The sequence below is a fragment of the Salvelinus namaycush genome, chromosome 33 (assembly GCF_016432855.1).
Source record: "Salvelinus namaycush isolate Seneca chromosome 33, SaNama_1.0, whole genome shotgun sequence".
Taxonomy (NCBI): Eukaryota; Metazoa; Chordata; class Actinopteri; order Salmoniformes; family Salmonidae; genus Salvelinus; species Salvelinus namaycush.
In genome coordinates this window covers 15,799,615-15,824,310 of record NC_052339.1, presented here as the reverse complement: position 1 = coordinate 15,824,310, position 24,696 = coordinate 15,799,615, and the positions used below count along the sequence as shown (strand labels likewise).

The 24,696-nt window shown below is 42.2% G+C and overlaps 1 protein-coding gene across 1 annotated transcript in view; it reads left to right on the top strand.

Moving 5' to 3' along the window:
- LOC120027672 (2-lysophosphatidate phosphatase PLPPR4) overlaps positions 1 to 23,049 on the top strand; it is a 32,384-nt gene extending 9,335 nt beyond the window's left edge. The window contains exons 2-10 of the mRNA XM_038972667.1: positions 21 to 206; positions 7,667 to 7,796; positions 8,078 to 8,273; positions 15,639 to 15,696; positions 20,743 to 20,916; positions 21,125 to 21,421; positions 21,596 to 21,769; positions 21,940 to 22,474; positions 22,532 to 23,049. Coding sequence (XP_038828595.1) covers positions 21 to 206; positions 7,667 to 7,796; positions 8,078 to 8,273; positions 15,639 to 15,696; positions 20,743 to 20,916; positions 21,125 to 21,421; positions 21,596 to 21,769; positions 21,940 to 22,474; positions 22,532 to 23,049 — 2,268 coding nt within the window. The remainder of the gene's footprint in view (positions 1 to 20; positions 207 to 7,666; positions 7,797 to 8,077; positions 8,274 to 15,638; positions 15,697 to 20,742; positions 20,917 to 21,124; positions 21,422 to 21,595; positions 21,770 to 21,939; positions 22,475 to 22,531) is intronic.
- The last annotated feature ends 1,647 nt before the right edge of the window (positions 23,050 to 24,696 follow it).

The window sequence follows — 24,696 nt, the reverse complement described above, 5'->3', positions numbered from 1 at the left end:
GTTTGTTTACCCGTGGGCAGCTCCCCATCCTGGTGTCGTCGGTGGTGAGTCTGTACTTTCTGGAGCTGACAGACGTGTTCAAGCCGGTCCGCTCGGGGTACAGCTGCCACGACCGCAGCCTCAGCCTGCCCTACATAGAGTCCACTCATGAGATTATCCCCCTGCTCATGCTGCTCAGCCTGGCCTTTGCTGGACCCGCCATCACGGTCAGTAACACACACACACACACACAAACGCAGGCAGGCACGCATGCATGTGCACAAACACACACACAGGCATGCTCGCACGCCCACACGCGCACACACACATGCACACATTCGCTCATGTGCACACATAGTCACACATGCCAGTGACATTATGTCATCCTGACTTGTCACACTCTGCATTTTATTTGAGGGCTGCCTGTAGGCCTACTTGGTTATTCTTCCAGCAGAAATAGGCAGGCCATGTTTTTAGATATGGTGTTATGTCTGAAGATCCTAGTGTAAGATTGGCCTCTTAGGAGGAAGAGAGTTTAGGTCAGTATGATAACACTAAGTTGACCCAAAGCTGGAGGTCTTTACATGCTAAGATGAAGGGTACAGTGATCTGACATTCAATTTCATCTGGTATCACTGTTGATGCCTCTTCCCCACTAGCTAAAAGACTGAGATTACCGTCTGCTAAGGATTTTGAAGATGTTGTCCGAAGTATGACTAATGATGTGTTTGAGAAGTTTGACTTGTCGAAACAAAACTCTAACTCTCATCAAAATATTTTCTCTATCCACCAGAATCCTCCTGTATTGATCTGAGACACTTATAAAAAAAAAAGGCACTTATCACAAATAGCATCTTCAACTGCACTATACAGTGCAATCGGAAAGTATTCAGACCCCTTGACTTTTTGAACATTTTGTTACATTACAGCCTTATTCTAAAATGGATTAAATAATTTTTTCCCTCATTGATCTACACACAATATCCCATAATGACAAAGCAAAAACAGGTTTTTGGACATTTTTGCAAATGTATAAAAAAATATACTGAAATGTTACTGAAAGTATTAAGACCCTTTACTCAGTACTTTGTTGTCGCACCTTTGGCAGCGATAACAGCCTCGATTATTTTTGGGTATGACGCTACAAGCTTGACACACCTGTATTTGGGGAGTTTCTCCCATTCCTCTCTATATATCCTCTCAAGCTCTGTCAGGTTGGATGGGGAGTGTTGCTGCACAGGTATTTTCAGGTCTCTCCAGAGATGTTCGATCGGGTTCAAGTCCGGGCTCTGGCTGGGCCACTCAAGGACACTCAGAGACGTGCGTTGTCTTGGCTGTGTGCTTAAGGTCGTTGTCCTGTTGGAAGGTGAACCTTCGCTCCAGTCTGAGGTCCTGAGTGCTCTGGAGCAGGTTTTCATCAAGGATCGCTCTGTACTTTGCTCCGTTCATCTTTCCTTCGATCCTGACTAGTCTCCCAGTCCCTGCCGCTGAAAAATATCCACACAGCATGATGCTGCAACCACCATGCTTTGAGGTAGGGATGATGCCAGGTTTCCTCCAGACGTGACGCTTGGCATTCAGGCCAAATAGTTCAATCTTGGTTTCATCAGACCAGAGAATCTTGTTTCTCATGGTCTGAGAGTCTTTAGGTGCCTTTTGGTGAACACCAAGCAGGCTGTCATGTACCTTTTACTGAGGAGTGGCTTCCGTCTGGCAACTCTACCATAAAAGGCCTTTGGTAGAGTGCTGCAGAGATGGTTGTCCATTTGGAAGGTTCTCCCATCTCCACAGAGGAACTCTAGAGCTCTATTAGAGAGACCATCGGGTTCTTGGTCAACTCCCTGAGTAAGGCCCTTCTCCCCCAATTGTTCAGTTTGGCCGGGCGGCCAGCTCTAAGAAGATGGAGGCAACTGTGGATTGTGGACCGTCAATGCTGCAGACATTTTTTTGTACCCTTTCACCGATCTGTGCCTCGACGCAATCCTGTCTCGGAGCTCAACGGACAATTCCTTCAACCTCATGGCTTTTGCTCTGACATGCATTGTGGGTCTTTCCAATGAATGTCCAATCAATTGAATTTACCACAGGTGGACTCCAATCAATTTGTAGATACATCTCAAGGATGATCAATGGAAACAGGATGCACCTGAGCTGATTATCAAGTCTTATAGCAATGGGTCTGATTACTTATGTAAATAAGGTATTTCTGTTTTTTTATAAATATAAATTAGCAAAAAATTCTAAAAACCTGTTTTTGGTTTGTCATTATGAGGTACTGTGTGTAGATTGCTGAGATATTTGATTTCTTTAATCCATTTTAGAATAAGGCTGTAACATAACAAATTGAGGAAAAAGTCAAGGGGTCTGAGTACTTTCCGAAGGCACTGTAATTACAAAAGTACCTTAAAATTTGTGGATTCGGCTATTTCAGCCACACCCATTGCTGACAGGTGTATAAAACCGAGCACACAGCCATGCAATCTCCATAGACAAAAACATTGGCAGTAGAATGGTCTTACTGAAGAGCTCAGTGACTTTCAACGTGGCACCGTCATAGGATGCCATCTTTCCAACAAGTCAGTTCGTCAAATTTCTGCCCTGCTAGAGCTGCCCCCTATTATTGTGAAGTGGTAACTTCTAGAAACAACAACAGCTTAGCCCCAAAGTGGTAGGCCACACAAGCTCACAGAACGGAACAACCGAGTGCTGAAGCGCGTAGCTCGTAAAAATCATTTGTCCTCGGTTGCAACACTCACTACCGAGTTCCAAACTACTTCTGGAAGCAATGTCAGCACAAGCAGCCGTACACAAGTCTAAGATCGCCATGCACAATGCCAAGCATCGGCTGGAATGGTGTAAAGCTCACCCCCATTGGAGTCTGGAGCACTGGAAACGCCTTCTCTGGAGTGATGAATCACGCTTCACGATCTGACAGTCCGACGGACGAATCTGGGTTTGGCGGATGCCAGGAGAACGCTACCTGCCCGAATGCATAGTGCCAACTTAACATTTTGGTGGAGGAGGAATAATGGTCTCGGGCTGTTTTTCATGGTTCAGGCTAGGCCTCTTCTTTTTAATTAATACATTTTTTTTTACCCATTTTTCTCCCCAATTTCATGATATCCAATTGGTAGTTACAGTCTTGTCCCATCGCTGCAACTCCCGTACGGACTCGGGAGAGGCGAAGGTCGAGAGCCGTGCGTCCTCCGAAACACGACCCGCCAAGCCGCACTGCTTCTTGACACAATGCTCGCTTAACCCAGAAGCCAGCGGCACCAATGTGTCGGAGGAAACACCGTACACCTGGCGACCGTGTCAGCGAGCATTTTGACAAGGACAACAGGAGCCGCTAGAGCGCGATGGGACAAGGACATCCCGGCCGGCCAAAACCTCCCCTAACTCGGACGATGCTGAGCCAGTTGTGCACCGCCTCATGGGTCTCCCAGCAGTGAAGGGAATTCTTAACGCTACAGCATACAATGACATTCTATATGATTCTGTGGTTCCAACTTTGTGGCAACAGTTTGGGGAAGGCCCTTTCCTGTTTCAGCATAGCAATGCCCACGTGCACAAAGCAAGGTCCATATATAAATGGTTTGTTGAGATCAGTGTGGAAGATCTTGACTGGCCTGCACAGAGCCCCGACCTCAAACCCCTCGAACACCTTTCGGATGAATTGGAACACCGACTGCGAGCCAGGCCTGATCGCCCAACATCAGTGCTAGACCTCACTAATACTCTTGTAGCTGAATGAAAGTAAGTCCTTGCAGCAATGTTCCAACAACTAGTGGAAAGCCTTGCCAGAAGAGCGGAGGATATTACAGCAGCAAAGGGGGGACCAACTCCATATTAATGCCCATGATTTTGGACTGAGATTTTTGACGAGCAGGTGTCCACATACATTTGGTAATGTATTGTATCTGGCATCAGTGGAATTCTACTGACTTTAGTTGTCTGATGACGCATTACTTCACAGAGATCTCCTAGCAACGCTCGGTACTGTAGCAAGCAGATCTTGGGTTTCCAGTCCTCTGTCAGACTCTCTCTCAGGTGAATACACTGTGGCTGACTGTTCTCACAGGTGCGTACACTGTGGTTGCTACTGTCAGACAGCATTTGACTGCCAGCCACCCCAGAGTAGTCTCTGTAGCTAGCACTCTCTTCCAGACTTCTCCTGACTCAGTCAATGTGTTTTTGTCACTGGCTATGGAGTTATCGCTATCTAAAGGTCCCCAGGTGAACTGACAGTTTGAAACTACAGTTTGGGGTCCTCTTTTTTTGTTCTGTGGTTTAAGTGGGTGTTATGAATGAGTGGGTCTTGCAGTGTTTTGTTGTGTTTTCAAGCAGGCTGCTCATGCAGAAACGCGTTGATTAGTTCACACTCGACTTCCTGGGAGTCCTGGAGGCATGTTGCTGTGTTTGAAAAATGACAAGAAGACTAAACTGTTCTGAAGTGTGAACTATTCTCTCTCTTCTTTAAAACGTCCCCTCACAATGGTGTTGACTAAGGTGCTTTTCTAAGCATCTTCTCAGACTGACTGTAAGGTGTCTACCCACTCTGCCCAGAGTAGGTAAAAAAGCACTTTGGTGATGACATTTCACATCCTTATGTTATACTTTTTTTTTTACCAAGTCAAAAAATTATTGTTCAGTGGGGTCTTTCTTTAACACATCATTAACACATTAACATGATATCCAAAAAGTGAGATTTCTTAACCTAATACATCCAATAATAAGCACCGAGGTATGTTGACAGAGCGGGACAGCTTTCTCACCAAAACTGTTGAGGTTTTTACATTTTGTGGTTGTCGTCTTCCAAGTTGTGGGTCGCAAATAGCAAAATCAGCGTGACACAAGTTGAATTAAATGTAAAAGGCTTTGAAAATAAAAAATCGTGCGGTATGCTCAGTGCTCCCTTGACATTTCACAGAGATACGCTTGTTTTTGTGAGAAGTCTTTTAAAAAAGAACAGGAACTTCACATTAATATGAAAAGCATATACTAAAATATGAAAATACTACATGTCATGTCTCAAAATCAATATCTATCTTACCTCCATATTGTTTTATGTCCTCCGGATTTGAGAAGAAAGATGACGAGTTCAATGGTAAGCCTGTCAGGTAACCTTAATTATTTTTCAGATTTTTTACCACTTTTTTCTCTGGCCTCCATTGATTTAGTCACCCTAATTTTGACCATCCTACAATGGTAAAAACTGCAATAAGTTCGGAACGTATTATGATAAAGACATGAGGTTTGGACCATGTTTGACTGTGACTGCATGTCAGAGCACATACTTAACTACTGTACCCCTCACCCTTTTCTGAAAGGTAAAGATGACTCAATTTCTCCTGTCCATGTTTACTACTGGTCTGGTGCTTTCGGACATGTACATACAGTACCAAATAAAATTCCAGTTCATTAGCAGCACTGTTCAAATCAGTTACATTTAGTGAGATGTACTAGCTGATAATAAATACTGATTGGGATTAATAAATAATAAACATCACGGCACTGAGACAGAAATATATCTCAGGGCATATGGGAGTGTACAGTATGTTTAATGTTCAGAATGCTAACATTGTAAATCCGTCTATATTCCGTCTGCAATCCATTCAGATGCAGTTCCCAAACATCAGCTAATGCTGTGAAATATGTGTACGTATAGGTATAGTCCTAGCCTAGCGTGCCACAATAACAACATGTGAAATGATAGAACAGTTCAATACCTCATCAAACAACAATAAACTTGTCTACTGTAAGTACGATAATGCTACAACATTCTATTAGTCCAGATGACCTAGCCGTTTTCACCATCTCTATCGGAGCGCTGTGTATTGGTTTATTATAGAGCACATGTATCATTAGAAAGGAAGTACCGGCAGGTAGTGCAGGGTCCTGTGGTTCGGCCAGTTGTCATAGCTCAGTGTTCTGTTGCTCTCTCTCTCTCTCTCTCTCTCTCTCTCTCTCTCTCTCTCTCTCTCTCTCTCTCTCTCTCTCTCTCTCTCTCTCTCTCTCTCTCACGCACACACACGCGCGGATGCGCACGCACGCACGCACGCACGCACGCACGCACGCACGCACGCACGCACGCACGCACGCACACACACACACACACACACACACACACACACACACACACACACACACACACGCATAGAGACACACTCACACTCTCAACCTGTCAGATGGGCAGAGTGTGCTGCCATGGTGATAGCTGCATGATACCTGGCCCCTCATTCACGTCACAGTGTGACAGCAGACCCGACGCCAAAGGCTTAGTTAGACCATACTCCAGTACCCACAACACCCTGGGGTTTAGCCCTTACTTCTCACAACACCCTGCCTGTGCCAGACAGGACAGGGTGTGGATCACTGCTGACATCAAACACACAGCCCCACTGAGATATACACTCCTCATGCATTTACACTGACAAACAGAAGAGGGGTTATTATAGACTAGTAATGACTGTATCAGAGCTGTGGGAGAGGATGTACCATTGGGATTCATGCTTTATTCAAGTTGTCATGGCGTGGGTAGTCTCTTGTGGTAGCTGGCTGGCCCACAATATTTGGTTCTGAGTTCTGAGATTATGGATCGGGTAACAGAGAAAGATTCTGATTGATTGACAGGTGTGGTGATGTGTGTGTGTGTTTATTGTTTCAGCTCCTCTGAACAGAGCAGAGGGGATTGGATTGTGTTTGAAGGTCAGTGTGAGGGGTTTATTCAGACACAGATGACAGCCAGGTGTCCTGTGGTCCTGTTTGTCAAAGTTCCAGAGACAAGGGAGCGACTTACTGTACACCTAGGGGGCTGAAGTTATTCATGTTCTATATTGGAAGTAGGGTTGGGCGTCATACCGTTTCTGTACCATATCAGGGTATATGGTATTACCGAATGTGCACACAAGGGGCGCTATTTAAAAAAAAAAAAAAATGAATGTCTCTGCTGTAAACGAGAAGCTTGATCTTGACATCTACCCACTTAGCTAGCAAGTTAGCAAACCAAATGCATCGCTGGAGCTCCAAGCTGGTTATCATTTATTTGACACATCTTAGATTTCTTATAGTTATACTTAACTTATAGTTATAAGCAGTGGTGTAGCGCTCACCTCCTCAGCCTACGCAAGGGCTAATTATTATTATAATATATTTTTTTACGGTATTGAAAATCATACCGTTGGTATTTCGAAATAGCCCTGTAAACGGTATGTCGCTCCAAGCCTAGTTGGAAGGTATTGTGATATTGGTCAGTCAGGTGTTTGTGGGTTATAAAATCATTATTACCACAGCTGGTTAGTGCTGAGAGTTGTACATTGGAATGCTAGGCCATACTGCACTCCATACTGCAGGGAAAGTGTGCCTTGGCCTTTCCCTAACCTTTCGTCTGGGGCTATGCCAAAGACAGCGAGCTTTACTTTATCCCGAAAACAGAGCGCTGAGAGGAAAGGCAGTCATTTGAAACAGAGGTAGACAGAGTTCATGGGAAAGGTGATCTCTTAATCCTACTGTGTGTGTGTGTGTGTGTGTGTGTGTGTGTGTGTGTGTGTGTGTGTGTGTGTGTGTGTGTGTGTGTGTGTGTGTGTGTGTGTGTGTGTGTGTGTGTGTGTGTGTGTGTGTGTGTGTGTGTGTGTGTGTGTGCTGTAAGTGTATGTGTCCACAGTGATGACCGTGTCTCTGTCCACAGATAATGATCGGAGAGGGGATCCTGTTCTGCTGTCTGTCCAGAAAAAGGAAGGGTGTCAGGGCAGAGGCAGACATCAATGCAGCAGGCTGTAGCTTTAACTCCTTCATCCGCAGAGCTGTCAGATTTATTGGTAATTTTAATTTGGTTTACCTGATGAGACTGTCTCAGCCCCTTAAGTATGTATTTTTATGAATAATGAAAAAATGACATGACAAGGCCCAAGTATAAAAATAAATATATGCTAACTGGGTGTGTGTGCATGTGTGTGTGTGTGTGTGTGTGTGTGTGTGTGTGTGTGTGTGTGTGTGTGTGTGTGTGTGTGTGTGTGTGTGTGTGTGTGTGTGTGTGTGTGTGTGTGTGTGTGTGTGTGTCCATGTGTCATGCGTGCATGTGTGTGTCTCTGCCAACCAGGCGTCCATGTGTTTGGCCTGTGTGCCACAGCTCTCATCACGGACATCCTCCAGCTAGCGACGGGCTACCATGCGCCTTACTTTCTGACTGTGTGTAAACCCAACTACACCACGCTCAACACAACCTGCAACGAGAACACCTACATCCTGCAGGATATCTGCTCCGGGTCCGAAACCGCAGCCATCAACCAGGGCAGGTTTGTCACATTCACCTTTCACCTTTAACCTCTAAAGAGCTCTCAATGTGTTTCTGCTCCACCAACCTGATGCTAAGGGGTCAGGATTATGGCTAGGGTTAGGGTTGATCCTGGATGAGGACATAAAGCTAGGGTTACGGTTAAGGATAGAGTTGTGGTTGAGGCTAGGGTTAGAGTTGAACCGGGATGTGGACATGCAGCTTGGGTTAGGGTTGAGGGTTAGGGTTGAGCCAGGGTGTGCACATTATTCTTAGGTTAGAGATAGGGTTGAGGCTAGGGTTAGCGTTGAACCGGGCTATAGACATTAAGCATGAGTGGGTTACTTGGTAGAGTGGCTCACTTGGTAGAGCATGGTGCTTGTAATGCCAGGGTTGTGGGTTTGATTACCATGGGGTACCAGTATGAAAATGTACGTACTAACTACTTTAAGTCGCTCTCGATAAGAGCGTCGACTGAAATGTTAGGGTTAGTGCTTCATTGTAATCTATGGAAAAAAGAGCTAAAGCTCATTCAGAAGTTTCTGCATTTTTCTGACGATATTATGATCCTAGAGTTATATTATTCAAATATCTACACTGTCAATCAAAGCACATTTTGTCTGCAAGTTGTATTGATGTGTGAGTTAATCTAATACCTCCAATTATTCAGTAGCAGCAGACTTGAGTCATTAGCACAGTTCAATGGGTTATTTTTCCGGGGATTACGCGGAGTTTGAGTTGTTCAGTTCTGTTTGGATGTATAAACACAAGGACCCAGACAAGACAAGCAGCAGCAAAGCTATTTTGGTTTCTAATTATGGTTATCATGGCTGTAGAGTAAAGAGAACCTTTTGATGTTCTCGCTAATGAGGTTGGGAAAGGGACTCTTTTGCACATCAGCAAATAGCTTGTGTGGATTCAGGAAAAATAGATGTATGGAGTTTTCATCTGGAGTGAGTGGTTAAGGCAAAGCACATGGTGAGATTTGAATTAAAAGTATTATAAGGATCCCCATTAGCTGACGCCTTAATGTCAGCTAATCTTCCTGGGGTCCAACACAAAACTAAAAAGACATTACAAACAATTACAATTTACATTAAGACGTTACAGACTTTTAACAAGTAGACATTACAGACAATTAAAATACCTGACCGGTAATACATTTAACATTCAGCAGATGCTGTCTGGCATTAGTATCTGTGCAGTCATATGGTCGATCGCATTAGATGTTCTTTTATTGCTTTCTTGAAGGTGGATTTACTTTTTGCCTGAGAAATTGGTAAATAATTATATTCAGTGATGGCTCTGTATATGAGCAGTTAACTGATCACTGCAGCTGTACATAGTCCATCTGTAAATAGCCCACCCAATCTACCTACCTCATCCCCATATTGTTTTTATTTACTTTCTGCTCTTTTGCACACCAGTATCTCTACTTGCACATCATCATCTGCTCATTTATCACTCCAGTGTTAATCTGCTAAATTGTAATTACTTTGCTACTATGGCCTATTTATTGCCTACCTCCTCACGCCATTTGCACACACTGTATATAGACTTTCTTTTTTTCTATTGTGTTATTGACTGTACGCTTGTTTATGTTCCATGTGTAACTCTGTGTTGTTGTTTGTGTCGCACTGCTTTGCTTTATCTTGGCCAGGTCGCAGTTGTAAATGAGAACTTGTTCTCAACTAGCTTACCTGGTTAAATAAAGGTGAAATAAAAAAAATCATAAATATAACTGTTTGTCCTCGGGGGTATCAGATCATCTGAACTTCCTGTCTGGTTTGGTGGTTATGTTTGTTGCTAGTATACACTAATTGGTCTGAAAAAGACTGTGGTTTGTTGAAAATGTTACATTCCTAATGAAAATCAGAAGACTGTATAGTAATTTGCTTTCAATTTGGCGGCATGAGAGATTCTGATGCATTCAGTTGACATTCATACAGTTAAAACAATGGCAGCCCTGTTTTGAGCAAGTTGGAGCTTTTTTGTTTCTTTTTTGCTGCAGATGACCACATGACAGGACAGTAATCTAGGTGTGATAGAATCAAAGATTGAATCACCTGATTCAGAGTGCTGGATGTTACATACTCAGAACATTTTCGTGTTATAGCAATGCTCTTATCCGTTATAATTACAATGTGATCTATATATATATATCTATATGCCTCTATTTGGTCTCATGTAGCAAAATGTGAAATTGTGTTTTTTATATTGGATACAAGTAGAGACTCGGAGCTACAAAATCGTATATCATTGCAGGAACAATAGGAAAGTAATTCTGCTTTGAAAGTTGATACACTTGTAACCCCACTTTTGAGAAAATGGCCCTTGAATGTTTTGGTACACCTACTGGAGAGCTCTTCTTTGTCTACACCTATTCAGCATCATTCACACCCTCTTAAGCCCCACCCATCTCTTTAAGGATTCACATGAAAGGCCATGTCCTAAACAGAGTGAAAAAGTAGTGTTGTAAACAACCAAAGATTTCAATACTAAAAGTGGTAAAATTATTAAGAGAATCCTTACCCAGAGACACTTGTCTAAATTGATGGGCCATGTGAAATAAATTCTATAACCACATCTAACTAAAGTAAGTGGATGTGTCACACTTGTGTACTAGACATGTACACATGTTCATGAAATACAATATATGGCCGTAATCACCCCCAGACACACCTGGCTAACTTGTTGGATCGTGTAATCATCTGGCGAAGTGGAGTCTTTTGTTTAGACACGTAGCTAGCTAGTTTAACAATAAACCATAATCCCAACCCATAGCTACAATACAAACGTATTGTCAAAGCTAGCAAACATGCATGAAATGCTGGAGTATGAATCTGCATGGAGCTAAAGCTAACCAACTAGGTGTTAGCTAGCTAGCTAACAGTAGGCTATAACTAGCAATACAAATGACTTTCTGAGATATAAATTATATTACTACACAGATCATACACATAATGTTAACTAGCAAGCCATCAAGTTAATGCTCGCTAGCTAGCTAACAGTACACTTTAACTTGCAATGAAAATGACTTTGGCAAAATTAGAAACGTATAATATCAGAAAATGTAGCTAGACTGTTACCCGTATACATGGATGAATGCTTCATGGCAGCGTATCTTTTCCATTTGGTTTGTAGTTAGATACAGCTTGTTTGGCCTGTCTCACTGATCTTTGTCAATAGTGTCTGCTAAATTATGTCCAGCAATGTTTTTGAGAGTAGTAGCAACACTTTTGCAGTTCTCCAGGGTTAAAGTTATGTCTTTCAAAAAAGCTGCAGTAGTAAGGATTATCTACACATACTGAGCAGCTCATGTTATAGACAGAAGCATGCTACATGGCAGACCAATCCGAACCCATCTCTCGGCAAGTCCAGCCTATCCATTATCTCAGCCAGGTTCCTGTCTTTTTCTGTGGCTAAACCGACTAGGCTTGTAATGTAAATGTTTTATTTGTATTTACAGATGGAATACAAGTTTGTTATTATGGCACATGAAAGTTCACATGTTCCATTTCTGGCCAAAAACACATTTTGATTTAATTTAAAAAAAAATGATGTTCAAATGCCTCTCCTGTAAAGTAGTGACGTGTGACATACGCCTAACTTCTTGAAAGGGGTCACATATGTTCAGACCAGGATATAGCTGTGTCCAATGTGACACCAAGTAATTTGGTATTTTTTACTTGTTCTACAGGGAACACATCCATTTACAAGTGTAATTGAAGGTCATGAGGCAAGCATATATCTTCGACCAAATACAATGCATTTTGTTTAAGAAATGTATTCATGTTAACCCACTCAAACACAGTTCTTAGTTCTTTGCTCAGTACTGTTAGCTCATTATACAGTGTGTTCATGCAGCGCTATACATTATAGAGTCATCAGCATACATAACCACTCTTGCTTTATTCATTACTGAGGGTAAATCATTAGTCAAGATAGAGTAGAGGAGTGGGCCTAGGCAGGTGTCTTGAGGAACACCACAGTGTAAATAATTACTGTCCAAAAATAAATTAATGAAAACTTTTAGCCTTTTCCTGGATAGATAGCTTTCCATCCAGAGCGGCAGACGTAAAACCATAACATTTTAACATTTGAGATACTATCATTCAAAAGGGATGTGTTGTGTTCAATTGTTTCTCGCTACTGTCTCCCCTGAATTGAATTATCGAGGTTTATCTAAAAAGTAATCCCATTCTCCTGTAGAGCTGAAGACAGACAGTGCCATTACCCATGAAAGATTAATCTGTGTATCTGTGTCTAATATTGTCGTGCCCCTCTTAGTCATTCCAAGACTAATGTATAGCCTTTATGGTCTTATTCATCCTGTGAACAGACAGATGAAACGGACCATTAAATTCAGCCTGCACTATTAAAAGCAAAACTGACAGTAGCTCAGGGCATAAACAGTCTCTGTTCCTCTCTGTGACATCCTAGCCCAGTGTCTAACAGTCTAACTCTAATGAACTATATAAAGACCCCTAGAAGAGATTGGTACAACAGTTCAATGTTTTTCTCCTCTTTAGTATTCATCTGAAGATCTGAAGATGGCGCCGATAGACATGGCAGCTCTGCTTCTAGCTCCTAAGCAATTTTGCAGTATTTTTTACATTTTTTGTGTTATTTCTTATATTATTAGCCTAGAACGTTTTACGTGTTATTACATACAGCCGGAAATAACTTTTGGATATCAAAGCAGCGGTAGCTCCGACCAGAAATAAGACTTTCCTGAATTGGATCCTTTGTTCGTACCCCCCAAGGCAATTGAACTTATCGAATACAAACAGTGCAGTTATGCCCTCCGTAAGGCAATCATAGGCAAAACGTCAGTACAGAGACAAAGTGGAGTCGCAACTCAATGGCTCAGACACAAGACGTATGTGGCAGGGACTCCAGACAATCCCGAATTACAAAGGGGAAAACAGCCACTTCGCAGACACCGACGTCTTGTTCCCAAACAAGCTAAACACCTTCTTCACCCGTTTTGAGGATAACACAGTGCCAACAACGCAGGCCGCTCCCGGGGACTGTGGGCTTTCATTCTCTATGGCCGATGTGAGTAAGACATTTAATTAATCATGTTAACCCTCGAAAGGCTGCTGGCCCAGACGGCATCCCTAGCCGCGTCCTCACAGCATGTGCAGACCAGCTGTTTACGGACATATTCAATCTCTCCCTATTCCAGTCTGCTGTCCCCACTTGCTTCAAGATGTCCACCATTGATGCTGTACCCAAGAAAGTAAAGGCAACTGAACTAAATGACTATCGGCACGTAGCACTCACTTCTGTCATCATGAAGTGCTTTGAGAGGCTAGTTAAGGATCATATCACCTCCACCTTACCTGACACCCTCGACCCACTTCAATTTGCATACTGCCTCAATAGATCCACAGACGATGCAATTGCCATCGCACTGCACACTGCCCAATCCTATCTGGACAAGAGGAATAGCTATGTAAGAATGCTGTTTATTGACTACACGTCCTCCTTCAACAGCAAAGTACCCTCCAAGCTCATCAATAAACTCGAGGCCCTGGGTCTGAACCCCTCCCTGCACAACTAGTTCGTGGACATCCTGACGGGCTGCCCCCCATGTCGTGAATGTAGGAAACAACACAAGGGTCCCCACAAGGGTGCCTGCTCAGCCCCCTCCTGTAGTCTCTGTTCGCCTATGACTGTGTGGCCACGCACGCATGTGTTTGATGTATTTGATACCATACTACGTATTCCCCCCCCCAGCCATTATCCCGAGCCCGTCTTCCCAATTAAGGTGGCACTAACCTCCTGTGCTACAGATATACTAAATATTCTATCCACATACTGTCCATAATGTCTATACATCCCATCACACACACACACACACACACACACACACACACACACACACACACACACACACACACACACACACACACAAACACACACACACACACACACACACACACACACACACACACACACACACACACACACACACATATATATATGTATATACACACTGTATATATGTATATATATATTATCCGTACTCCTAATATTTATGTATTTCTTAAGTCAATTATTTCTCATTTAGATTTGTGTGTATTGTTGTGAATTGTTAGATATTACTGCACTGTTGGAGCTAGGAATATAAGCATTTCGCTAAGCATCTGCTAAATATGTGTAGGCGACCAATAAGATTTGATTTGATTTGATACCCCTTGAGTTATTCCACATTTTGTTCTGTTACAGCCTGAATTAAAAATGGATCAAAAATATTTATTTTTCTCACCCATCTACACACAATACATAATGAGGTACAGAGATGAGGTAGTCATTGTTAAAAAATTGACCTTATTTAGGCTTGCCATAACAAAAGGGTTGAATACTTATTGACTCAAGACATCTCATATTTTGATTTGTAATTCATTTGTAAAAATGTCTTAAGTCATAAGTCCACTTTGACATGATGGGGTATTGTGTGTAGGCCAATGACAATGAATCTCAATTTAATACATTTTCAATTTAGTCTGTAACACAACAAAATGTGGAAAGAGTTAAGGGGTGTGAATACTTTCTGAAGGCACTGTATACAATGGATTAACCTGTGCTTTTCAATGAGTTACACCAGTCAAAAAGTGGGTTTTTTATGTTGAAAGAAGCTCATGTGCACCTATGAAAGTATATGTTTTGTAGTTATGTTACTGGATTGTGTTTTCCAAATGGTTAACGGAGTGTGCAAGGCTGTCATCAAGGCAAACTTTTTGGGTTACTACATGATTCCATATGTGTTATTTCATAGTTTATGATGTCTTTACTATTATTCTACAATGTAGAAAATAGTAAAAATATAGAAAAACCCTTGAATGAGTAGGTGTGTCCAAACCTTTGACTGGTACTGTATATGATGTACTGCAGCATTTAGGAATGTTTCAGCTCAATAGAATTCTCTAACCTACTGTACAAACATGCCATAAGATATAATATATTTTTGAGATTGTAAATAAAGAAAGTACCATTGCGCTCTCCCAGATGTTCGGTTGGTGTGTAAAACCCGTGAATTCAGATAACTAATGAAGTTTGATGGGTCCGCACTCAAAGTTATGTCACACAAAGCTTCATTCATTTTCCATTTATTTTTTATTTTTTACTGCATCAGGATAGCATACACAGACGTTTCGGTGTAACAGCCTTCTTCAGTGTGTAGGTAAAAAAAAAAATCAATCATGAACAACATTTGTAGAGAACACAGATTGTACGTACCTATTTTGTGAGTTTGTTTGATGGTCGTGGCATAAAACTGTGTCCTCCACTGATTTGTACAGTCCATGTTGGCTCAAACACTAAACTATCTATTTCTGTCCATCCTCTCCTCTTCCCCTCTTTCCTTGTTCCTTTCCAGAAAGTCTTTTCCGTCTCAGCATGCCACACTGGCTTCCTTTGCCGCCGTCTACATCTCTGTGAGTAACCATCACACTCACACAAACACTCTACAGCAGTGGTTCTCAACTGGTATTGCCTCAGGACCCAAATTTAACCAGGTTGTCTCAGTCCTTGATCCAATATTCATATCGCAATTTTGTATTTCTTGTCCAAATACAATCTGGAAAACTATGTTTAATGCTATATTGATAGTCAATGTACCAATTATATGACAAGGGAACAACAGTCCCACTTTTTCATTGTCAATAATTACATTTTCAATAAATAAGGTATTTCTGTTTTTTATTTTGAATACATTTGCAAAAATTTCTAAAAATCTGTTTTTCCTTTGCCATTATCGGATATTGTGTGTAGATTGATGAGGGAAAAACACTTTTTAATACATTTTAGAATAAGGCTGTAACTTAACAAAATGTAGAAAAAGTCAAGGGGTCTGAATACTTTCTGAATGCACTGTTATATATATTTGAGAGGGGTGGGTTGGGGTCGTGGTGAAGAACCTACATATGATTTAGGCTTCCAGAAATTTTTCATGCATACACAAAGCATATTTCTCTCAAATTTTATGCACAAATTTGTTTACATCCCTGTTAGTGAGCATTTCTCCTTTGCCAAGATAATCCATCCATCTGACATGGATGTGTGGCATATCAAGGAGCTGAATAAACAGCATGATGATCACACAGATGCACCTTGTATTGGGGACAATAAAAGGCCACTCTAAAATATACAGTTTTGTCACACAACACAATGCCACAGATGTCTCAAGTTTTGAGGGATTATGCAATTGGCATGCTGACTGCAGGAATGTCCACCAAAACTGTTGCCAGAGAATTTAATGTTCATTTCTCTACCATAAGCCGCCTCCAACATCGTTTTTGAGAATTTTGCAGTACGTCCAACCTGCCTCACAACCGCAGACCACATGTAGCCATGCCAGCCCAGGACCTCCACATTTGGCTTCTTCACTTGCAGGATTGTCTAAGTTCAGTCACCCGGACAGCTGATGGGTTTGCACAACCGAAGAATTTCTGCACAAACTGTCAGAAACCGTCTCAGGGAAGCTCATCTGCGTGCTCATTGTCCTCACCAGGGTCTTGACCTGACTGCAGTTTGGCGTTGTAACCGACTTCAGTGTGCAAATGCTCACCTTCGATGGCCACAGGCACACTGGAGAAGTGTGCTCTTCACGGATGAATCCCGGTTTCAACGGTACCGAGCAGATCGCAGACAGCATGTATGGCATTGTGTGACGAGCGATTGTCTTATGTCAATGTTGTGAACAGAGTGCCCCATGTTGGCGGTGAGGTTATGGTATGGGCAGGCATAAGCTACAGACAACAAACACAATAGCATTTTACCGATGGCAACAAGCATTTTGCTACACTCGCATTAACATCTGCTAACCATGTGTATGTGACAAATAAAATTTGATTTGATTTGACAAATAAATTTGATTTGAATTTGAATGCACAGAGATACCGTGACGAGATCCTGAGGCCCAATGTCATGCCATTTATCCTCTGCCATCACCTCATGTTTCAACATGATAATGCAATTCTTGGATGCTGAAAATGTCCCAGTTCTTCCATGGCTTGCAAACTCACCAGATATGTCACCCATTGAGCATGTTTGAGACCAACAGATGCATATCTGTATTTCCGGTCATGTTAAATCCATAGATTGGGGCCTAATGAATTTATTTCAATTGACTGATTTCCTTAAATGAACTGTTAACTCAGTAAAATCTTTCAAATTGTTGCATGTTGCGTTTATATTTTTGTTTGGTGTATCTTGATTAGATAAGTATTCAACCCCCTGAGTCAATACATGTTAGAATCACTTTTGGCAGCAATTACAACTTTGTCTTTCTGGGTAAGTCTCTAAAAGCTTTGCTCACCTGGATTGTTAATTATTTGCCCATTATCCTTTTAAAAATTCTTCAATCTCTGTCAAGTTCATTGTTGATCATTGCTAGACAGCCATTTTAAAGTCTTGCCATAGATTTTCAAGCCCGATTTAACTTGACTGCATCTAGGTCACTCAAAAAAATGATATGTCATCTTGGTAAGCAACAAAATCTTGGAAAGCAGTGAATATTTGGTAATTGTTCTGCTGAAAGGTGAATTTATCTCCCAGTGTCTGCTGGAAAGCAGACTGAACCAAGATTTCCTCCAGGAGTTTACCTGTGCTTAGCTCTATTCCGTTTATTTTTATCTTAAAAAACTACCTAGTCCTTGCAGATGACAAGCATACGCATAAAATGATGCAGCCACCCCCATGCTTGAAAATATGAAGAGTGGTACTCAGTGATGTGTTTGATTTGTCCCAAACATAACACTTTGTTTTCAGGACAAAAAGTAAAATGTTTTGCCACATTTTTTGCATTATTACTTTATCCTGTGCAAGCTTCCTTCATTTATGTTAGTATTGTGGAGTTACTACAATGTTGTTAATCCATCCTCAGTTATCTCCTATGACAGCCATTAAACTCTGTAACTGTTTTAAAATCACCATTGGCCTCATGGTGAAATCCCTGAGCGGTTTCCTTCCTCTCTGGCAACTGAGTTAGGAAGGGTGCCTGTATCTTTTTAGTGACAGGTTGTATTGATACACCATCCAAAGTGTAATTAATAACTGCACAATGCTCAAAGGGATTATTTTTTTATCCATCTACCAATAGGTGCCCTTCTTTGCGAACCATTGGAAACCTCCCTGGTCTTTGCTGTTGAATCTGTGCCTGAAATTCACTGCTCGACTGATGGACCTTACATATAATTGTATCTGTGGTGTAGAGATATGGTAGTCATTGTTAAAAAATCATGTTAAACACTATTATTGCACACAGAGTGAGTCCATGCAACTTATTATGTGACGTGTTAAGCACATTCTTACTCCTGAACTTATTTAGGCTTGCCATAACAAAAGGGTTGAATACTTATTGACTCAAGACATTTCAGCTTTTGATTTTTAAAATGTGAACGACCGGCTCGATTTGGCCTTATGTAGCAACATTTGAAAATGTGTTTTTTACTTTGGATAAAAGTAGAGACTCAGAGCTAGAAAATAGTATATCATACACTAGAGTTGAGGAACAATGGGAAAGTCATTCTGCTTTCAAAGTTGATAAACTTGTAAAATCACTTTTGAGAAAATGGCCCTTAAATGTTTTGGTACACATGCTGGAGAGCTATTCTTTGTGTACACCCATTCAGCATCATTTACACCCTCTTAAGCTTTAGCCCCACCCATCTCTTTAAGGATTCACATGTGGGCCATGTACTAAACAACCAAAGATTTCAAGACTAAAGGCTGGTTTATACTACGGGTGTGTTTGTAAATTTAATCTGGAGTGCAAGAGTGTTTTCTGGGCGTTTGTAAACTCAGAGCGTTGTCAGATTGTCCATTCATAAATTCAGAGCGTTTCACTCTCGGAGCGTTCAGAGCGCACACTGGACGCTCTGGCCCAGGAGAAGAGTTGATTCGAGCGTTCTGACCTAACAACAGCTGTCAGGCACCCAAGCTAACTGGCTAATGTTGGCTAACTTGCTAGCTACTTCCAGACACAAATGAGAGAACAGGTCACTCTGATCATTTTACTCACCCTAGCAGAGCTGACCAGCTCATGTTATAGACAGAAGCGTGCTACATGGCAGACCAATCCGAACTCACCTCTTGGCATGTCCAGCCCCCTCATTATCTCAGCCAATCATGGCTAATGGGAAGGTTCCCCTTTTTCCGTGGCTAAACCAACTAGGCTAATAATTTAACAATTGTTTTCATATTTACAGATGGCATAATTTGATATTAAGGCACATGAAAGTTCACATGTTCCAGAAGGCATTTCTGCAAAAAAAAAACGCTTTATGATAAATATATAAAATTTTACATTAAAATGGCTCTCCTATGAGGTATTGACGTGCGACATATGCCTAGTTTCCTGAAACGAGTCACAATTCATTTGTAAACATTTCTAAAAACATAATTCCACTTTGACATTATGGGATATTGTGTAAAAATCAATGACACAAAATCTCAATTGAATCTATTTTAAATTCAGGCTGTAACACAACAAAATGTGGAAAAAGTCAGGTGGTGTGAATACTTTCTGAAGGCACTCTAGGTTCGCTATGTAGTCTATATAGTATTTTAGTTTTCACATACAGCACATCCAATACATCACACTGTCAGACCAAATAACTATAAAAGTCTCCCATAATCCTCAAGGTTAGACTAACATTTTATTTTATTTTTTTCCTGCACCACTATAGTAGATGAGTCTGTAAACGCTGACAGGCACTAAAGAACTCAAAGCCTCAGGTGCCTGAGGGTAGATGATGCATGCCGCTAGGCTGCATTAGCCACGACTCACAGGAGAGACAGTAGCATACCTGGGTTCAAATAGTATTTGTTGTGTTTCGACAACTTTAGCTACACTTGATCAAGCTTACCTGGTGCATTCGAAACCAAAGGAATAGTCCCAAAAGTGCAAAAAAAATATAAATAACATCTGACACTCCAGGAAGACTATATCAAACGCTGAAAATATTTGAACAAAAATACTATTTGAACCCAGGTCTGAACAGTATCGAGCGCTGGCTGTGTCCACAGTAGGGTCTGGCAGTAATAAATCTGCTGTAATAAAGTCGCTCTGAGGGGGAGGATGCTGGATGCTGACTCACAGCTCTGGAACACGACCATACTATACAAATTTACAGAATGTGTCCCAAATGGCACCATATTCCCTACGTAGTGCACTACTTTTGATCAGAGCTCTATGGGCCAGTTGAAATGTTTAAATGGAAAGACATGGCAATGTTATTCATTCATGTAGGCCTAGTTGTGGTTTGGAATCTTGCAGACAAATGTGGATTGTTCCATAAGGATTTCAGCCACAAGCTAATGTGGCTGAGTCAATTGCAATTGTTGATGATGATGATGATGATGACGACCTCAACGACGACAACGAGGATGCTGATGATGATGATAAGGACATGAACGACGATAATGATAATGATGCTATTGATGATGACAATGCCTTTGTGTCCTTGGTCTGTCTGTAGATGTACTTCAACAGCACGCTTACTGAGTCTTCTAAACTACTGAAGCCTCTGCTGGTCTTCTCCTTCGTCATCTGTGCCATCATTTGTGGGCTGACCCGGATCATCCAGTACAAGAACCATGCTATTGATGTCTACCTGGGCTTTCTGCTGGGCGGGGGAATCGCTGTCTACTTAGTATGTTCTGCTGATACTTTCTTAGAGATACTACTTATTATTAGTGTTTTTCGGTAGAAAGACTGTTACAGATAACGCTTTTACTGATGAATAATCATCATTTGATGTACAGTTGCTACAGTACTTGTTTGTTTAAAAGAATTTGGACTAAAGAGATTGTGTGTATGAGAGATAATATTGTAAAGCTCCGTCTCTCCTCTATCTCCAGGGTCTTTACGCAGTGGGGAACTTCCAGCCCAGTGAGGATAGCTGCAGCTGCCCTCCTCCCCAGCCCCGCGATCCCTGTCCTTTACCCCACATCAGCCAGGAGGCAATGCGCCATTTACAGGTGAAGAGCTGCAGCGGCAATATGGACGGGCTCTCTACCTCCCACTCCGAGGGCATCCTCCACCATAACCCCCACCACCGAGATCCCTCCTCTGGCTCCCTCACCAACCTGAAGAGGTCCAGCGCTGACGTGGAGGTCATCACCTCGCCCCGCAGCCCCATGGGAAAGGAGAGCATGGTGACTTTGTTGATTTTATTTAATTAGTATGCAGATATTCAACATACTTTACTTTACTCTATTGGTCTTTCAGTATTTTTACAGGTTCCTAAAAATAGTTATTAAAAACATTTTGCCGTGACATCATTTAAAAAATGATTTTGAATCAATAAAGTTAGAAATTGCTGTCCTCAGGTGACGTTCAGCCACACCCTCCCGCGTGTCCACACGCCAGCGATGGATGATGGCACACGCCGCAACGCCACCATCCACCACAGTCACCATGCCTCCATGGACTCCTCCCGCTCCAAACAGCTCCTCTCTCAGTGGAAGAGCAAGAATCAAGAGAGCCGAAAGCACTCCCTGCAGGTTAAACAATTCATACAATTTACAATTGTTGTAGCCTACTAATGATATGCTTTTATAATGCTTGTTTCTTCTAATGTTTAAACACATTGAAACGCGTATTTCTGAAATTAAAAAAGCAATAAAAGTAAATAAATATGTTTTTGTCTTCTTATTTTTCTTCTTATTATTAGGTGATGGAGGGTGAGGCGGCGGCCCAGTCACCCCACCACCGGGGGAGCATGGACTCCATGAGGTATAGCTCTGAGCCCTCAGCCATGGGGATCAACGGGGTCGATCTGCCAACGCAGTATGTGAAGCTAGCTACCGGGGCCAGCACCACACTACCCAGAGACTGCAGCGGCATAACAGGAGGGGCCAGAGTCTCTATGCAGTCTCGACCTGGTTCCTCACAGCTGGTCCATATCCCAGAGGAGACCCATGAGAACTTCAACAACCCCTCGCCCAAGATGGTTGCGGGAGATGTAGGCGGCGGTGATATATGCAATAGTGGAGCTCATGTAAACTGGGTGAAGGCTGCTGAGAAGGCAACTGCCCCATGTAGGACTATGAATGGCAGCCAGCAGCCACGGATCATGCAGGTGATTGCCATGTCCAAACAGCAGGGTCTGCTCCAGACTCATTCCAAGAGCATGGACGAGGGCTGCATGGACGGCTACACCGGAGGGTCCCTCCGCTACAGAGCCCTGAATGAACCAAATCCCATGGGCACGACTTGCAGCACGTTGGGCAGCTCCGTGGGCAGCATCTCAGGCAGCACTGGAGCCATCGTGAGGGTGGACGCCCATCCTGAGAACAACAACAACCGCCCCATGGTTCACGCCCCTTCGACAGATATTAGCAGTGGGGGTTCCTGGAAGACCTGGAGGTCCCAGGACCAGTGTGGGGGTGGTGATATCGGTGGATGCAGCCAGGGCCAGTCATTCGAGCTGAATGACCTGAATAGAGATTCAGAGAGCTGCGAGTCCCTGTCCATGAGGGACGGCTCCATTGGCTCCATAGACAGGAGGAGACATGCAAATCCCACTGCTGCCTCCAATACACAAAACGCAGGGGGCGGGGAGCACTCCCTCCAACAGCAGCAGGGGCTCACCACCATCAGAGTGACCCCAGTAGAGGGGGGTGAGGTCCCCTCAGAGCCCCACTCTGTGGCCTCGAGCCGGGACTCCACACTCCGGAGGAAAGGGAAAGGGAACATCATCCTGATCCCAGAGCGAGGGAACAGCCCGGATAACACCAGGAACGTTTTCTACAAGGGGACTTCGTCAACACCTGGTTTGTAGAGGAAGATCGTTGTCACTTGGCTGTGTCCCAAATGGAACTGTATTCCTTATATAGTACCTGCTTTTGACCAGGACCCATAGGGCTCTGGTCAAAAGTTGTACACTATATAGGAAAGAGGATGCCATTTGGGATACTGCCCTTGTTCACTTGGATGTTCACAGAATTTTCAAGAAAGGAACAGTCAGTGGGAGGGATTGTTGCACTCTTGGGGATGTTGACCTCTTCCACTGCATCTGTGATAAGAGCCAATCCATCGCCAAACGTTGTATCCAGATACATTTTATTAGTCACAAAGCAGGCTTTATTCAGCATGATATTTGTAATTGTTCCCACAAAAGCACAACCTTTTTGGTGTTGTAGAGCGGTTTACTATGTTCTTATGTACTCTAATAGACATATAATAGCACTGGAATTGTGTCCAATTTGAAATATTTTCAAAAGTGGGTTATCAAAGTTTTTGTTTTCCTTTTTTCCCACAAAGTTCAATACTACCCCCTGTGTAATGCTTTAGTGGGATATTGCAAAGTTATGTACCATAACGGTGGAAACGATAATCCTTTAATTGTCTGCATCGTAAATCGTTTTGAACTGTGTGCTAAACCACCCACACTATTTAGATCAGTGGTGTCAAAAGGATTTTGCCCCGCCGGCCACATTCGGTCTTCAAAAATGTGTTATATTTCCACGCCATCAAAATTTGCAAGACATATCCATCAATTTTGGAATTTTCCATGCTCCCTGACTGTCTGGCTTTCATTTGGGGATTATTAGCAAGCTGGACACAGTCAAGAAACGGTATGAATGTAGGTCCTTTATCATTTCTACACAGTTTTGATTTAGTTTTAGTAATTTAAAGTATATTGAGTTCTTACTCAGACCACCCGCAGGCCGGATTGGACCCCCTCGTGGGGCCGTATGTTTGACACCCCGGATTTAGATGAAATACTGTGCATAGAGTACAAATAAATAGAGAGAAAATTTGGAACTTGATATAGTTAGAGAACTACTTTTTGTATTATTTGCTGTATAGATGCCACATTCCCTAGAGAAAACTGTGTTGATGACCATAAGTGCTTAGCATTCCTACTGTAGCTAAATTAAATATGCTGTGAACTGCACAAAAACTGTGTTTCCTACACCTTTATATTCAATGACCAGGTTGTGTTTATTCTATCACAATAACACTGTTTGGATTTATTCTACCAACATACTGTACATGATTTTTCATGGTGTCTACATCCCATATGGCCAACTTAGACTCAGGGGTAGACATAGTACATTCAAATCTGTCTCCCTCCATTTGGTATGATACTTTACATTTTGTATGGTATGTATTCATTTGTGTATGTCCGTCATCCATTGCGTATGATATGTTACGAATTGCAATTCGTACAATATGTTACAAATTTGCAATACGTATGATATGTTACGAATTCCAATTTGTTGTGGCTAACATTAGCTAGTTAGCTGGCTAGGTGGCTAACGTTAGCTAGGCTAGGAGTTAGGGGTTAATGTTAGGGTTAAGGTTAGGAGTTAGTGTTAGGTGGAAGGGTTAGCTAACATGCTAAGTAGTTGCAAAGTAGCTCAAAAAAATTAAGTATTTGCAAAGTTGCTAATTAGCGAAAATGCTAAAATAGTCAATATGT